The following is a 16019-nucleotide window of genomic DNA, read 5'->3' on the forward strand; positions in this document are numbered from 1 at the left end:
CAAAAAAAAAAAAAAGGAAAAAAGAAAAAAATCTGGTTTCAGCAATGTGGTAAACACCATGACCAAAAGCAACTTGGAGGAGGAAAGGGTTTGTTTGGATTATAGCTCCACATCATAGTACATCTGTCATTGAGGGAAGTCAGGGAAGGAGTTCAAGCAGGAATGTGGAAGCAGAAACCATGGAGGAGTGCTGCTTCCCGGCTTGCTCTCTCTGCCTCTCTCAGCTACCTTCCTCGAACAACCCAGGACCACCTGCCTGGGGTGTCACTGCTCCCCTCTGTTAGCAATTAAAAAAAAAAAAAGGCCTCATAGAGCAGACTGGGCCAGTCTGATGGCGGTAATTCTTCTGCTGAGGTGTCTCTTCCCATATGTCAGGTTGACCACCAAGGTTAACTGTTATACAGGGAATACACTAAGAGTCAGTGCAGAAACCTCCCAGGACCAGAGCCCCCAGAAGAAGGGTGTCCTGAGACATCCAGAATGAAGATTAGCCCTAGAAAGAGGAGGCAGCTTCTGGGGTAGTTCTTTCTTGGGGATTACAAAACTTGAGAAATATTTCTGTTTTAGGCAGGGAGTCTGGAGAGGATCACTGTGTGATTCATCAGGACCAACAGGGCCTCCTGTGCCTTAGGAGGTGTTACTGCAGGTGAGGATGGGTGATAAACACCACCATTGATCCCATTATCAATGCTGTGCCGAGGTGTGGGGACACTGGGAGCGCATGAGAAGTGAGGAGAGCAGATAGGACCAGTCCCGCCCCGACATGAGGGCTCAGACAGACCTCCGGAGGTGACTGAATTAATGGGCGGGGGCAGCGTGTCCTCACAGAAGTGTGTACCAAGGCATGGATGGGAAGGTATGATGGGCCGTTGGTCTGAGTCCCTTATGCCTGGAGCTGCCCACTGAGCACGGGTCCAGAAACCAGGACCCATCTCCCTCCAGGAAGCAACCTTGTGCACTAGGTCTGGTCTGAGGAGTGTAGCCACTAAATACTGCCTAGAGAAAGCCTTCGGTTTCCTTGACCCTTCTGGGAGGGCCTTCAGTTCCTTGGCCCCCGAGCTGGGATGGCACTGCGGACAGGTGTTGTGAGAACTCATGTCTGCTTCCCCCTCCTAGCCTGTCTGGGTCTTTTCTGTATCAACCAACCCAAGTTCCTAATGTAGTTTTGTGGGAGCCTGGGAGAGATTGCCATTTCCAAAGAAAAGATTACTAACCCAGGTTATCTCAGAAAGGCTTAATGGGACTTTTACTTGGACAATCAAGAATGGGGCAGCTAGATGAAGGGGCCCTACACTGGGGTCCTTGGGGTGCCTAGCTCCCCTACTTCACAGATCCTACCAGCTCTCCTTTGCCTGCAGTCACAGATCAGTCTTTTCCTGCTTTGAGGACTCTTCCTGTTCCTGACATTTACTTTCTGCTTCTCAAGGCCTGCTCTCCCCAGCTCGCTCTTGCCCTCCCCAGCCACATGCTCCCACGTCTGGTCCCGCACCCCCGAACCTGCTTTTTCCCTCTCAGGCTGTTGGGAATGTGCTTTGGCTGCCCAGGGAAGATGGTATCTGACCACATTAGGGAGGGCTGAGGGCATTGTTGGGTGAACTGGGGCTTCCTTGAGTTCTTGTTGTGCACTGTGCCCAAACAGTGGAGTAGCTAGCTAAGGCACTTGGTAGCTGCTGCAGAAGCTGGAGATCCCACTTGGCCAGCCTGGAGCAGCAGGGAGCTTGCCCTCTCCAGGGGTGGTAGCCCTCTTCCCTTGCCCCTCTCCCCCTGCCAATACACCTTCAGCTCTCTCCTTTCTACAGATGGGTCCCAGGTAAGCCTGGGTACCCGCTGCCCCACTCACCATGGCACAGGTAAAAGTCAGGCCTGAGAGAGATGGGTGGGAGATGAGGATGAGGAATAAAACTACCTGGGAAAGGTGAGACCCCAAGGGTGTGAAGAAGTGGGGATGTTGCTGGGCCAGAGAGTTGGAAGATGGGGGTCCTAAGGAAGGTACAAAGTTGGGCCTCCAGAAGAATAAGGACAGGAGAGGCATCTTTGGATCCAGGTTAAAAGAGTTGTGTTCCTGTTTTCAAGTCATTCTGTCCTCTCATGGGCCCTTCAGGGAAGAGTGAGGTCTCTTATTGGTTAGATGACTTTCTCTGGGTCCTCCCTACTGGCCTGGACCGCCTCTGCTGTCACTAGCTCTTCCTGGAAGCCTGGGTTGCAGTGGACTTCCTGTTGCTACCTAGGTCTCCAATGGAGGTCTGAAGCTGTCCTTTCCCTGACTTGCCACGGGCAATGATGTAGGTAGGGATTCCACCACGTAGCACATAGCAGGGAGAGCTGGCAGGGACCAGAGGATCTTAGTTCAGCTGTCCCAAAGCTTGGGAAGACGGGACACACAAAAGGAGACAAGACAGAAAGGGGGTGGGGGGGGTAGGATAGGTAGTAACACATGCCCTGTGCTAATTGAGACCACTTGACTCATGAGCTTATCCTATCGCTCCGAATCGTTAATGAACTACATAGATGTGAAGAACCACCGTTCTAAGCCACTGAGGAGAAATATCAAGATTTCCCTGCGAATCTGTGTTTATTTTCTACCTTATGCCCGGTTACAGTATCCTAAGTCCCGGGATGGTGAGCAATGGCAAACCAAAGCCAACCTCTGGAGCTTAACCCAGGCTTGCCCTTGAGCAGCTTACAATGCTAGGAGCAGCCAACGTGGAGTCCAGGAGGAAGAGGTGCTGTGCGCTGACCTAGGTCGGCTGGGCTTTGAGCAGTTGGTTTGGGAAAGTGAGATGTAGACACAGCACTGCCAGGAGACATTGTGAGCCAAACACCAGGGGATAAGAAGTTCTGGGTCTATTACGGGGCGGGGGTGGGGGAGGGGGGAGTCACTGTCTTACTTGGTGGCTTTGTTCACAAACTTGGAGGAGACCAAGTTGAGGTGGGTGTTCACTGGGAAATGCCTGAAGGAGGCTTCCCAGAGAACTTTCCCTGTCTCGGAGCTACCGGATGGAGCATCCCCCCACAATGCTAAGGCACCCCGACAGGCATTCCCAAAGCTCTGACCAGAGTCCAGCCTCTGGCCTGGCATCCTTTTGCACTGGCGGAAGTAATACTGAGTGAAGATGGCGGTGGCTCTTAGGTGGCTGCTCCAAATTTGCTGTGGCTGAAGCCACAAGCCTCAGGTATAGTGTCCCGCCTCGGGCGCTCCTGATTCCTACACCAAGGGAGTGACCTCAGGAAGTCGGTACATTAGAACTTGAGGAGACAGGCCTCTCATGGGTTGGGAATAGTTGCCAATGAAGGCCCATACTCAACCAGAATGATTTCTTGGGTAGCCATGTGAACAGGAGTGAGGGCACCAAATCCTGGTGTTTGTTTACTGTGGGTGGCATCTGAATGAGCAGTCACCCTATCAAATTGCTAAGTAATTGGAGGGCCACAGTAGGCCCAGCTCAACTCTTCATGTCCACCTCACAGTGCTGGACTGACACCTCTTAGTGACAATGTCCCCATGAGTTCTTTCTTCCCTTGCCCAGTGGGAGCCCCTACCAGAGGGAGGTGAATTTCCTGAGTGTTGGTGGGGAAATGTCGCTTTGGCCTTCAGAGGACTGGACTCCAGCCTCTCTCTGCCCCTTGATGTCCCCCTCACACCGGGACCCCACTTGGCTCATCTGGGATAAAGGCTAGCAATAACTAGCATCCAAGGCAGGTGGCCTGAGAGCTGATTGGGTTTTGTTGCATGCATGCACCACAGATGTTAAGGTTGTGATGCCTCTAGGTACATCAGACCACAGACTACATTTCCTGACTCTCCCATTGGTGTTTCACTGGGGATCTTCCTCACCAGTGCCAGCCCCTGAGGGTAGCTGTGGCTGCTCTGGGAGGGGATGCCTGAAGAAGATTCCCCCTCTCTTGTGCTCTCATCCTTCCCTTCCCCGGGACCCCCTCCCCTGCAGCAGCCCCACCTCCCAGCATCTCAGAACCCCTGGCTGCTTAGCCCAGCCGGGCCAGCTGGCTATGCTGGCACTGTCCCTGGTCTGCTGGCGAGCTATAAATAGCTCCTGCACCCACGGTCTTGGCAAGGTGCTCCTGGCGTGGGTGCAGAGGACACTGGAGAAGCAGCAGCTGAGCCTGCTGGCCTTGCCAGGCCCACAGCTGGCTCCAATGGGAGGCAGGAGTCTGCACCACAGCTCATGGACCTGGTGAGCGGAGGGAACCAGCCAGGGCTGCTTGTGAACTCCAGGCATGATGTCTGGATCCCAAAAACTGGAGTGGTACAGAGAGAGCATGGGGATGAGAGAGGGGCAGCTGAGGGTTTAAGAGACCGAGTGAGTGGGCCTGGTTACCTGCCTGGTCTCTCCTGTCCTGAGCAGGCCTGGCCTCATTCCTAGAAAGACAAAGGGAAGCAGAGTATAGAGCCTAGAACTGCGTCGCCATCTCAGAAAACACTATAGCTTTAGCCCCAAGCCAGTGGAAAAGTGTTCTAGGGGGACGACACTATGCTTGCAGTCCTATGGCTCAGTGCTAGCCACCCGCAATCGAAAGGGAGTGTGTCTGTAGTTTGTAGACCTCTTTCCTCATAGGTAGATTGGCATCCAGGTCCCACCTGTACCTCACTGACAGGCTTTCCCCTAAGGGTGATTTTACCGATGTCGAATCCGCCCCCAAGGGTTCAGTCGTCTGTGACCGTGTTCCCGCAGACTAACCATCCACCTGACACTGCTGTGTGTCCCCAGGCTGCCCTGCCCTCCAGCCAGACACACCAGGCTGCCAGTCCCAGCCCATGGATCTGCGCGTGGGCCAGCGGCCCACAGTGGAGCCCGTACCAGAGCCTGCGCTACTGGCTCTGCAGCACCCCCAGCGTCTGCACCGCCATCTCTTCCTGGCAGGCCTGCAACAGCAACAGCGCTCAGCAGAGCCCATGAGGGTAAAGACAGAACTCCCTAGACACATCCCAGCCTCCCTGGACCTTAGCTCTGTCCTTTACTCCGCCTTCCCTGAGCTGCCGGCTCTGCTTTGTCCACAGCTCTCCATGGACGCGCCAGTGCCAGAGCTGCAGGGGGGACAGCAGGAACAAGAACTTCGGCAACTTCTCAATAAAGACAAGAGCAAGCGAAGTAAGAGAGGGGTCTGTCTCCCCTGTTTTCTGGTTGCTGTTCAGGGTCCCCCATGGGCCTGGAAGGGGTGCGTGGAAGGGTCACCATTTTCTAGGATGCCTTCTGCTCTGCCTGTGAACAGAAGTGTGGGCAGAAGTGTCTCGAGGCTTCACATGAGGGGTGGGGGCTCGGGCCTACCTCTCTTGCCTGAGGAGCCCCTGAGACGTGGTGCGCTGAAAGTGTGACCTGGACAGCGGGCAGAGAATGAACCCGAGAGGCTTCCTGTCTCCCCATTGCCAGCCTTCTTGTTTCTCTGCCTCTGCAGGTGCTGTAGCCAGCAGTGTGGTCAAGCAGAAGCTGGCTGAGGTGATCCTGAAAAAACAGCAGGCAGCCCTTGAGAGAACAGTCCATCCCAGCAGCCCCAGTATTCCCTACAGGTAGCAGCTCACCATCCCTCAGGTCCTTTCTGTGCCCCCTCTGCCCTACATACTCACCTGTGAGTTACCTGGCACACATGCTTATAGCCCCTTCCTCCCTAACACCTACCAACTGCTTCTTACTCCACCCCTAACATGATCCCCCCAAATCCCCCTCAATGAGGACCTGTCCTCCTCTCCTCTTCAGTTTTCTCCCCATGTCTCACCTGAGGCCCTGGAAGCCCTGGTTCCTAGAAAAGGTTCCTACCACAGGAGGCACTGAGTCTCCAGGGGGCCCTAAGCTCCAAGGCCTGGGTTTTATCCCAGGAGCAGACCAGCTACATTAGCATGGGTGACCCACTACTGCCACCTGGAGATGTCTCCTGGCATGTGGCTCCACACTGCCCAACTCTGTTTTGTTGGTGGTTGCCCTCCTGGCAGCTGTGCTCAGGAAGGCATCTGTGCACAGTGAGATTTCAGGGCCTTTGGGCATCCCGGGCTTCTGAAGTAGCCTTGATGCTCACCCCACAGAACTCTTGAGCCCTTGGACACAGAGGGTGCTGCCCGCTCTGTGCTTAGCAGCTTCCTGCCTGCGGTTCCCAGCCTGCCCACTGAAGCCCCGGAACACTTTCCCCTGCGTAAAACAGGTGAGCAGGGCAGACCTTTTCGGGGATCAGAGTAGGGGAAGGGCCTTAGTTTTAGGTCAGGAGTATGGGGCTGAGGGAGGGCTGAGGCAGTTAGCACACTATGTTTTTTTTCCCCTTCTGGCTTTTCCTTTTTTCTCTTTAACCCATAGAGGTGGTCAGGAGGGAAGTTAAAGTGCACAGAAAAGGCAGGCCTATCGGTAGTGCATGCCATTAGTCCCTGCACTCAGGAGGCAGAGGCAGGAGGAGCTCTGTGAGTTTAAGGCCAGCCTGGTCTATGTAGTGAGGACCTTTAAGAGAAAGAAGAGTGGAGAGGAGCAGGGTAGCTGGCATAGCGATGGAGTGATGCTGGTTCCTCTGCAGTGTCTGAGCCCAACCTGAAGCTGCGCTATAAGCCCAAGAAGTCCCTGGAGCGGCGCAAGAATCCCCTGCTCAGAAAGGAGAGTGCCCCGCCCAGCCTTCGGAGGCGGCCTGCCGAGACCCTTGGAGGTAGGATCCAATCAGGCAGAGCCAGAGCCGTGGAGTTGCCCTCCTTACCCGTGGTGCTCCACCCAGATAGAAGTTGCCACGTGGGCCTGCTAAGTGTTGTCCAGGGTGTATCCCACACACCTGCCTGGGAGAGGGCAAGTTGAGGCTAAGCCCTAACCTTGTTGGGTCTGCTAAGTTGGCGTTTGCAGGGGAATTGGGAGCTGCATGAAAGCAACTGCCCAGAGATGCCGCAGGCTGGTGGAGGTCTGGCAACTTTCTGTTCCTCCAGGAAGAAAGCAGAAACACATCCCGGAAGGGAGGAACTGTGGTCAGGAATCCTGAGCCTGACTATTTCTTTATTTTTCCTCAGACTCCTCCCCCGGTAGTAGCAGCACACCTGCCTCAGGGTGCAGCTCCCCCAATGACAGCGAGCATGGCCCCAACCCTGCCCTGGGCTCAGAGGTAAGGCTTTAGTGGGACTGGGCTTTCCTGGGGGCAGTTCTGAGTCTTGGCCTTTTTCCAGCATGTGGCCTGGCCTGAGGCTTCAGGGTCTGGGGAATCCCTAGCAGGGCCTCTTGGGTGTTCTGGGGACAGACAGACCAGGGTTAGAGTTCCAGAACTGGTGACCCGTCACCCTGCTCCCCATGGCAGGCGCTCTTGGGCCAGCGGCTGCGGCTGCAGGAGACTTCTCTGGCCCCGTTCGCTTTGCCGACAATGTCCTTGCTGCCCGCAATCACACTGGGGCTGCCTGCCCCTGCCAGGGTGAGTGGCTGGGGCAACCTGCCCCCACTCCGAGCTTCTCCAGCCTCTTTCCTGCCTGTGTCCTGTTGCCTCTCCTTTACCTTCCTTTCCCAGAATCCTGTCCAACTCTGACTTATTTCCTTTCTTTCAGGCTGATGGTGACCGCAGGACCCATTCGACTTTGGGCCCTCGGGGTCCTGTCCTGGGGAACCCCCACGCTCCCCTCTTCCTGCACCACGGTCTGGAGCCAGAGGCTGGGGGGACCTTACCCTCTCGCCTGCAGCCCATTCTCCTCCTGGATCCCTCAGTCTCCCACGCCCCACTGTGGACTGGTGAGTATTGCTGCTTCTCTCAGAATGGGTAGGATTTGTGCACCCTGCCAAGGGGCCAAGTTCCGGGAAAGACCCACCTTCTAGTCCCTTATTGTCTGTATCTTCTTGACAAGCCCTACCTCCACTCTATGCCCCTGTCTCTTTCCTGGCTCCCAGAATCCCTTCCTTACATACATCTATTCTTTCCAGTGCCTGGGCTTGGACCCTTGCCCTTCCAATTTGCCCAGCCCTTACTGACCACCGAGCGGCTCTCCGGCTCAGGCCTCCACCGGCCACTTAACCGGACCCGCTCAGAGCCCCTGCCCCCCAGCGCCACTGCCTCCCCTCTGCTGGGCCCCCTGCAATCCCGACAGGATCGGCTCAAACCTCACGTCCAGCTGATCAAGGTGAGAGGAACTGGGTAGGGGAAGTGCTAAGGGCATGCCTGAGTGAGCCCCTGTGGGTTGGAAGAAGGGCGCTTAGGAGGAGGAAAGGCCTGGCAGACAAGAGAGGTGGCTGCTGAACACCTAGCAAGATGAATGTGACCTCACCCAACCCATGCCCTGCCACCCACCCTCCTCTCTATCCCACTTCTCAGCCAGCCATCTCCCCTCCCCAGAGGCCTGCCAAGCCAAGCGAGAAGCCCCGACTGCGGCAGATACCCTCAGCTGAGGACCTAGAGACAGATGGTGGGGGAGTGGGACCTGTAGTGAATGATCGCCTGGAACCTAGGGAGTCAGGCCATGGGCCTCCAGAGGGCAGAAGCCCCGTTTCTCTGCAGCAGCGCCAGCAGGTATGGCTGGGCCCAAGGGCTCTGCAAAGCTCAGTCAGAAGGCTTGACATAATGGGGAAGGAAGGGGGATAGCATAAGACCCACATCAAGGTGCAGATGCCCACATGGGTGCGTGCATGTGCAGGTGTGCATGCGTGTGTGCGCATGTGTGTGTTCATGTGCACATACACACCAGTAGCCTGCTTTCTCAAGTAGATCCTCTTCTTTTGTCTGCTTCTTGGCCTTTCACAGAACCACACGTACTCCCACTTCACACTCCTCCCTACAACTAGGTGTCTTTTATCCAAAGGTAGCTGGGGCAAAAAGCGGACAACAGTAGTCCTCTGGGCTTTAGATTAATAGCATGGGGGGCCAAGGCAGTGTTCATTTGCCAAGACCACGGCAGCAGGAGCTACACACAGGTTTTTTGAAAGGCAGATACTGATCACCTTGAAGCTCTGAGGGCTGACGGTGAAATCAAGGTGTGTGTGTGTGTGTGTGTGTGTGTGTGTGTGTGTGTGTGTGTGTGTTGAGTGGGGTGGGAGTGTGTGCTCTGAGCTGTGGAGGAAGGCTTGTCTGTAGGCCTCTGCTCAGATTTCCTCCTTAGAGGGACGGCAAGCCTCTTCAATGATGACTTGATTCCCCCTGCAAAGATCTTACCTCCAAAGACAGGGGCTTAAGACTTTATGAATTTGGGAAATGGGATTCTACCAGCAGCACTTGGTGGTGACAGTTCACATGCATTTAGTGTCCCAGGCAGGTCTTTTTGTGGTTAGTAGCACAGTCCAGGAGAGGTGATCTCGGTCAGCATAGACTCAGCCAAGGAGCTCTTGTGAAATCAGAGCATCAGTCTGCATGCTGGTCTTCAGGGAGCTGGAGAGTTGAAAGGCCAGAACGCATATCTGGAATTTTTCTAGAAAGGAAGGTCTATCTGGAGAGTCCTTAGTCCTTGGGTGGTCAAATCTGAGAAACTGGAGACCGTGGCCATGTCTCTTTCAGGTGCCACTCTGGGAGCAGCAGCATCTAACTGGGCGGCTCTCCCAGGGAAGCTCCGGCGACTCTGTGTTGCTACCTCTGGCCCAGGTCGGACACCGGCCCCTGTCCAGAACCCAGTCTTCTCCAGCAGCTCCTGTCTCCCTACTGAGCCCAGAGCCCACCTGTCAGACCCAAGTCCTTAACAGCTCAGAGACACCTGCCACAGGTAAGACCGAAAGGGGACTCTTGGGAAGGCAGGAGGAAGAGGCTGGGGTGTGTGTCCATGTCTGTAGCCAGTATTCAGGACAGTTCCAGAGACCATAGAGCACGCCTTAATCTTGTTTGAGCTCCCTGGTGCCCATGAGGCAGGTGAGGACATCACGACTCAGAAAACCTAAGTTGACAGTGACTAGCTATGGTTAAGTGACAGAAGCAGCGGTCGGGCCAGGAAGGAATTTGGTCTCCTTCTACCATGACCTTTTAAAACAAAAGCCGAAACGTCACTTACCATTGCTGTACTTGTAAAAAAAAGCTCAAAAGTATTTCAAACATTTTGAGAAATTCAAGGAAATATAGGAATAAAAAAAATCACCAAGAGTCTTGTTGCCCTAAGCTGTCTAATGTCACAGGCATGCCAGCTATTATTTTGCATCCTGTTTGACTGAGTCCTTTTTTATTTTTTGCTAATGGTGCCAGGTATTTAAGTACTAGAATTGCAGGTGTGAATAACCATGCCCAGTTCAGTTTTAATTTCAATTTTTTTTGTTTTAATTCTTTTTAATTTTTTTATTGGTTTTTTCTTTTTTCCTTTTTTCTTTTTCTTTTCTTTCTTTTGGTTGGTTTTTTGTTGTTGTTGTTGTTGTTTGTTTGCTGTTTTCTTTTTGAGGCAGGGTTTCTCTGTGTTGCCCTGGCTGTCCAGACCAGGCTAATCTTGATCTCAAAGAGATCCACCTTCCTCTGCCTCCTGAGTGCTGTGATCAAAGGCGTGTGCCACCACCACCTGGCTGTAGTTTTAATTTGCTTTGCTTGTTAATTTTTGAGATAGACTCTTACTATGAAGTTCTGTGTGGCCCAGAACTCACAAGATACACCTGCCTCTGCCTCCTGAGTGCTGGGATTAAATGTGTGTGCTACCACACCTGACCTTTAATTTTCTTATGTCTTCTGTCTGGGATTGTCTCTTGAGGGTCATTCTTAAGGAGTAGCATTCCTGGGTCAAATGGTGTGAGCATTTTGAAAGTCTCTGGTATCCTGAGATGTGCAGACACTGACCGTCCCTCAGCAGTGTGCATGGACAGGGTCTGTTTCTGGAGACTTCCCTTGGTGTAGGCTGAAATACAGTTTCTTAGTCCCTCAGAGAGGCGATTCTAGGACGCCAGCCCACCTTGTAAAGGTACCAGAACCATAGATGCTCAAGCTCACCATGTAAAATGGCATTTGCGTTTAACCTGTGCATATCTTTTCACCTATTTAAATCACTTCTGTTTTGCTTTTGATACCTCGTACAAGGTAGATGCTATGTAAATAGATTTCATGCTGTTTGCATATTGCTTACAAAGTAAACCAGTTTTCTGAGTGTTTTCCATATGCAGTTGGGAGACTGGCCACATGGCCAGTAGCATTGTGGGTACCCCCTCTCCCAGTCTTGAGGTTTCCTTGGAATTGCTTTTCCTCTCTGTGTCGGGACACCGAGAGGGAGATGTCCTGTGTTAAGTCTCTGGTTTAGGGCATGGACTCTCAAGTGCACCGGAGATATGTTGAGCTTGTGAGGAAGGAGTAAGAGTACCAAGAAGGCAGGCAGGGATCATACAGAACAAGGTAGGGCTAGTACTGCCCTGATGTGTACATCAGGCTGCCTGAGGCATTTAGATGTGTGCGTAGGGAAACAGGGCTGGCTCTCCACATGAGGGCTGGGCAGGGAATGCACACATGTGGCAGCAAGGGATGTGTACATGCCTGGCTCTGCGGGTATGGGTTCTTCTCCATCTGTAGCCGTGGTGGACCGCCCCTCCCCGGCTGCCGGCCCCGACCGCTGTTTCTTGCAGGGCTGGTCTATGACTCAGTGATGCTGAAACACCAATGCTCCTGTGGAGACAACAGCAAGCACCCTGAGCACGCAGGCCGCATCCAGAGCATCTGGTCCCGGCTGCAGGAGCGGGGTCTCCGCAGCCAGTGTGAGGTGAGGCTGTGGGGTTGTACACAGGAAGCGGCAAGAGGTCAGCAAGGGATGAGGGGGTGGGCGGTCTGGGGATGGTGGAAGGGTGGGGGTGAGCAAACCACACGAGCTCTGTGGACCCTCCCTCAGTGTCTCCGGGGTCGAAAGGCCTCCCTAGAGGAGCTGCAATCAGTCCATTCTGAAAGGCACGTCCTCCTCTATGGCACCAACCCCCTCAGCCGCCTCAAACTGGATAATGGGAAGCTGACAGGTAGGAGAGGGAGGCAGGTGATGTCGGCCCTGAATCAGTCCGCGCTTACCCACCTCACCCACCTCTGCACTCGTGCCCCAGCTGTGCCCAGCTGCCTAGTTACCCCCGTGCCAGTGTGCTGCCTTGCTGTTGTCCGTATGTCGTCTGCCCGCCGCACCCCACCCGCTGCCCATCTCCATATCCCCCTGTATTGCTTTTCTCTCCATATTTACTCTTAAGGCCTCTGTGCTCCTCACTCACGTGACCCGGACCCTCTCCCCACAGGCCTCCTGGCACAGCGGATGTTCGTGATGCTACCCTGTGGCGGGGTTGGGGTAAGTATGCCCCAGAGATCTCAAGTGGGCATTGCCAAGGGGTTTCAGCCTTCCATTTGGTTCTCTTGGCCCTCTCCCACTCCTCTGCCACCTGGGACTTGTGGTTCTGTCAGACTGGGTAGGTTGGGGCCTTTCCCAGTATGTTCTGCTGGCTGGGAGCTCCATGTGATAGATAGATAGATAGATAGATAGATAGATAGATAGATAGATAGATAGATAGATAGATAGATAGATCCCAGTCCCGTTAGTGTCCCACGAGTGTGGAGCCCAGCGCCTCACAGTTAGAAGGTATTTGGTAGATGTTGAGTGAGGCTCAAGACAGGCTCACATTGGGGCTTGAGATTATGTCCCAGGAGTTGGCAGCTCTGCCTGCCCAGGAGTGGGTCTCTCTCAGGTGTACCCCTACTTGACCTCCAGATTTTGGACTGCCTAGAGTGGGGCTGTGGGGTGCCTCCCATGTATTTAGAGGTTTAGAACGTCCCTGCCCAGGACACAGCCTTCCAGCCCCCAGCTTTGCTCATCCCTCCTTCACCTGTCGGAGGTCTTTCTGCTTCCTCTGGCATGGCCTCCCTGCCTCAGAATGTCCCTGTCATGGTGCCAGGCAAGGTGTGCGGAAATGAGGTGGAGGCTGAGCAAGGAGGGCAGTGGGAACTGCCGGGGGGGGGCTGTTGGGGAGACAGTCAGTGCCCTGTTCACAACTCCCCATTTCTTGCCACTTTCTGGTTTTTCCAACTGTTGTTGCTTCACTTCTCCCTTCCCTCCTCTCCCTCTCTGTCCTTTCTCTCTCTCTCTCTCCAGCCTCTTGCGACTCTTTCTGCCTTCCTCGCCTCTCTCGGTCCGCCTCGCCCTTCCCATCTCCCCATCATGGCCCCCGGCCCCTCCCTAGCCTTGAGGCCCAGGGACTGGGTTTGGGGGGCCTCCCAGCCTGGGCTAGGGGCCCTGAGTGGAAGACAGTGGTGCAGACGGCCCTTCCAGCTCCGACCATCCCGCAGGGCCTGAGCAGAATCAGCTGGGGCTTAAAACCCCTCCCGGCCCATACCCCAATCCCGCCCAGGTAACGCCATGCCCCCTCCCCTGATTGGGGAGGCAGAGTGCTGGCCACACACGAGTTGGTGCTGGGAAGAAGTCCTGCTGGGACTGGGGACACAGGAGGCCTTGCCTTTGGGCGGTGGGGCACTGGGGAGGCAGCTTTGTCTGCCCAGCTCCCTGCCCCTGGGGTCCTGGCCATGGGGTGGGCACTGCCTCACGGGGCCCTATCTCCTGTGGAAAGCATAGGATGATGCAGTCCCCAACCCTGGCCCCCACAGGTAGATACTGACACTATCTGGAATGAGCTGCACTCCTCCAATGCAGCCCGCTGGGCCGCAGGCAGCGTCACTGACCTCGCCTTCAGAGTGGCTTCCGGAGAGCTGAAGGTAAGAAGTTTAGATTAGAGGCTGCTAAACTCCGAAGGAGGTGCCCAGGTGATGATGGGGTGGGGCTTCTGGATCCCAGCCTCAGACCTCTCACTCCTTGTGGATACTGCTACAAGGATTTGAAATGGAAATCGGGGCTGAAACCAAGGTAAGTCTTGACCCCTAAGTTCATGTCACAGGTAATCAAGCCACCGGGCACTAGCACCTTGGTGTCTCGGACAGTCCTGACCATCCGAGGCCACTTAAGACTTGTTTATAGCTGTGGGTGCATCATGGCCACTCTTGAGTACCACAGCCCTGTTGACTCATTTTAGTGATGGGATCCTGCATATTAGGTTGGGGTTATGCTCACTGCTCTCAGAGAGCGCCTCGGGGTGATCTGCCTGAAGCACACAGCTCCAGTGTCTGAGCGCTCATAGCCCAAGGCAATCGGTGTGCCCTTGCCATCATAAGGGCTCCCGTCACTACCGTTCGCAGCCATGTAACTTGGGTCAATTCACTGTCGTTTGATTTCTCATCTATAAATTGGGGGTGATGACGCTTATGATGTAGAGTCGCTGCGAGAGGCCTGCCGTGTATATGAAGCGTCTGGACACTTCGGTGCAACATGCCGGCTCTCACACCTTTCCCTCCTTCGAGAAAGAGGCCAGGATGGGAATGGGCTCAGGCAGATGTAGGTTAGAGATGGCTGTTGGAGTGATAAATGTCTTTGCCCTTTCAGAACGGTTTTGCTGTTGTGCGGCCCCCAGGACACCACGCTGATCATTCCACAGCCATGTAAGGTGTTGGGGAGGCGGGCCTGTGTGGTGTGAGGTGGGGGCAGCCTCCAGAGCCTCCCTGTAGGCCGAGAAGGGTGGGTATGGGCTGGCAGGACCGTCTCTCCTTCCTCCAGGGGCTTTTGCTTCTTCAACTCCGTGGCCATCGCCTGCAGACAGCTTCAGCAACAAGGCAAGGCCAGCAAGATCCTCATTGTTGACTGGGTAGGTCCTGGTTCCTGGTGACACCGGACCCACGCCTGCTGGCAGAACCCTGAACCTTGCATTAGAGATGGGGCTGCATGTCTGAATTTGTTGTTGGCTTCTTTTCGACAGAGTGAGCCATTTCTCCTCCACACTGTAACCATAGCAGCCATATCTGATGGCATCAACATATCACCAGTCATATCTAGAAGCTGACTCTTTTCTATCTGGTCCTGACTGTAGTCCATTTCACTGATGAGGAAAGTACATACAGAGATTACTGCCTTTAATAGTCACTCACTTCAGGAGATGAGAGACCAAGATTGGAGCCCAGGCCAGTTATATCGTGGTGTGTCTCTAACTACCTTGTCTCAGCTGCGTAGACAGGTGTGAAAGGAGAGTTTCTAAGCAGACATTGAGAACAGTGGGGGGATTTCGCACATGGGAACTTGTGTGTGGTCTTGTGAGTCGAGGCAGAGTCCAGCACTTCCTAGAGGCCTGGGTCCCTTTAAACTTGATTGTTGGCCACAGGCTATGCCTCATGACTTTGTGCAAGGCACAGTGGGAAGAGTTTATGTTCATAAAGATGATTTCTACCTCTCCTCCCCCACTTTCATACACACACACACACACACACACACACTCACAAGGCATAGTGGAAGAGTTTATGTCCACAGAGATGATTTCTACCAATCTCTCTCTCTCTCTTTCATACACACACACACACACACACACATACACACACATACACACAATCTATATAGAGAGTTTTTGCCAGGTATGATGGCACAGTAATCCCAGCATTCGGGAGGCTGAGGCAGGTGGGTCTCTGTGAGCTCAAGGCCAGCCTGGTCTGCATATTGAGATCCTATCTCAAGACGGGAAGTCTTTCCACGTGGAGATGGGAGATCACTGCCAGACAGTAGATTACTTGGGGCAACTCAGTCATAGGCGCCTAGAAACTGTAGTTTCCTGACCCCACCATCCTAGCGTCCCAGGACTCAGAATGGTCACCGACCTTGAAGTCCTTCTGCTTCTGGACCACGCTAACCATCTGTCTGCTGTGTTGTGCAGGATGTTCACCATGGCAACGGCACACAGCAAACGTTCTACCAGGACCCCAGCGTGCTGTACATTTCCCTGCACCGCCATGATGACGGCAATTTCTTCCCAGGCAGTGGGGCTGTGGATGAGGTAACTGTGCTGGCTCAGCATCTTCCGGCATGTTGATTTTCCTCCTGGACCCTCTTTGCCCCTTTCTTGTGTGGTTCTGAGCAGTGGCTTATCCTTTCTGAGCCTCAGCTCCCCTGTGTGGAACTGAAGAACCTGGATGAGCTTGGGACTCTGTTCTTCTCATGTCTTCCTTGCGGCTTGTTTTCCAGGTAGGGACTGGCAATGGTGAAGGCTTCAATGTCAACGTGGCTTGGGCTGGGGGCTTGGATCCACCCATGGGGGATCCTGAGTACCTCGCTGCCTTCAGGTAAGCACTCT

The 16019-nt window shown here is 54.2% G+C and overlaps 1 protein-coding gene across 9 annotated transcripts in view; it reads left to right on the forward strand.

The window, feature by feature from the left end:
* Window positions 1-16019, forward strand: part of Hdac7 (histone deacetylase 7) — a 35569-nt gene that overhangs the window by 14233 nt on the left and 5317 nt on the right. Inside the window, exons 2-21 of one of the 9 annotated variants that reach the window (XM_050128506.1) lie at window positions 568-646; window positions 4728-4918; window positions 5018-5108; window positions 5413-5524; window positions 6035-6150; window positions 6511-6636; window positions 6986-7077; window positions 7267-7377; window positions 7508-7688; window positions 7878-8074; window positions 8266-8460; window positions 9439-9640; window positions 11460-11593; window positions 11720-11840; window positions 12105-12154; window positions 13462-13569; window positions 14291-14346; window positions 14462-14549; window positions 15603-15722; window positions 15911-16008. In XM_050128506.1, coding sequence (XP_049984463.1) covers window positions 4775-4918; window positions 5018-5108; window positions 5413-5524; window positions 6035-6150; window positions 6511-6636; window positions 6986-7077; window positions 7267-7377; window positions 7508-7688; window positions 7878-8074; window positions 8266-8460; window positions 9439-9640; window positions 11460-11593; window positions 11720-11840; window positions 12105-12154; window positions 13462-13569; window positions 14291-14346; window positions 14462-14549; window positions 15603-15722; window positions 15911-16008 — 2342 coding nt within the window. In that variant the 5' untranslated portion in view covers window positions 568-646; window positions 4728-4774. Of the gene's footprint in view, window positions 1-567; window positions 647-2940; window positions 4194-4691; window positions 4919-5017; window positions 5109-5412; window positions 5525-6034; window positions 6151-6510; window positions 6637-6985; window positions 7078-7266; window positions 7378-7507; window positions 7689-7877; window positions 8075-8265; window positions 8461-9438; window positions 9641-11459; window positions 11594-11719; window positions 11841-12104; window positions 12155-13461; window positions 13570-14290; window positions 14347-14461; window positions 14550-15602; window positions 15723-15910; window positions 16009-16019 lie in introns of those variants that run through there. The other 8 variants (XM_050128514.1, XM_050128479.1, XM_050128487.1 and 5 more) reach the window with 8 other exon arrangements.

Source organism: Alexandromys fortis, unplaced genomic scaffold, assembly GCF_014885135.2.
Source record: "Alexandromys fortis isolate MF-2015 unplaced genomic scaffold, M_Fortis_MF-2015_v1.1 scaffold_28, whole genome shotgun sequence".
NCBI classification, from domain to species: Eukaryota; Metazoa; Chordata; class Mammalia; order Rodentia; family Cricetidae; genus Alexandromys; species Alexandromys fortis.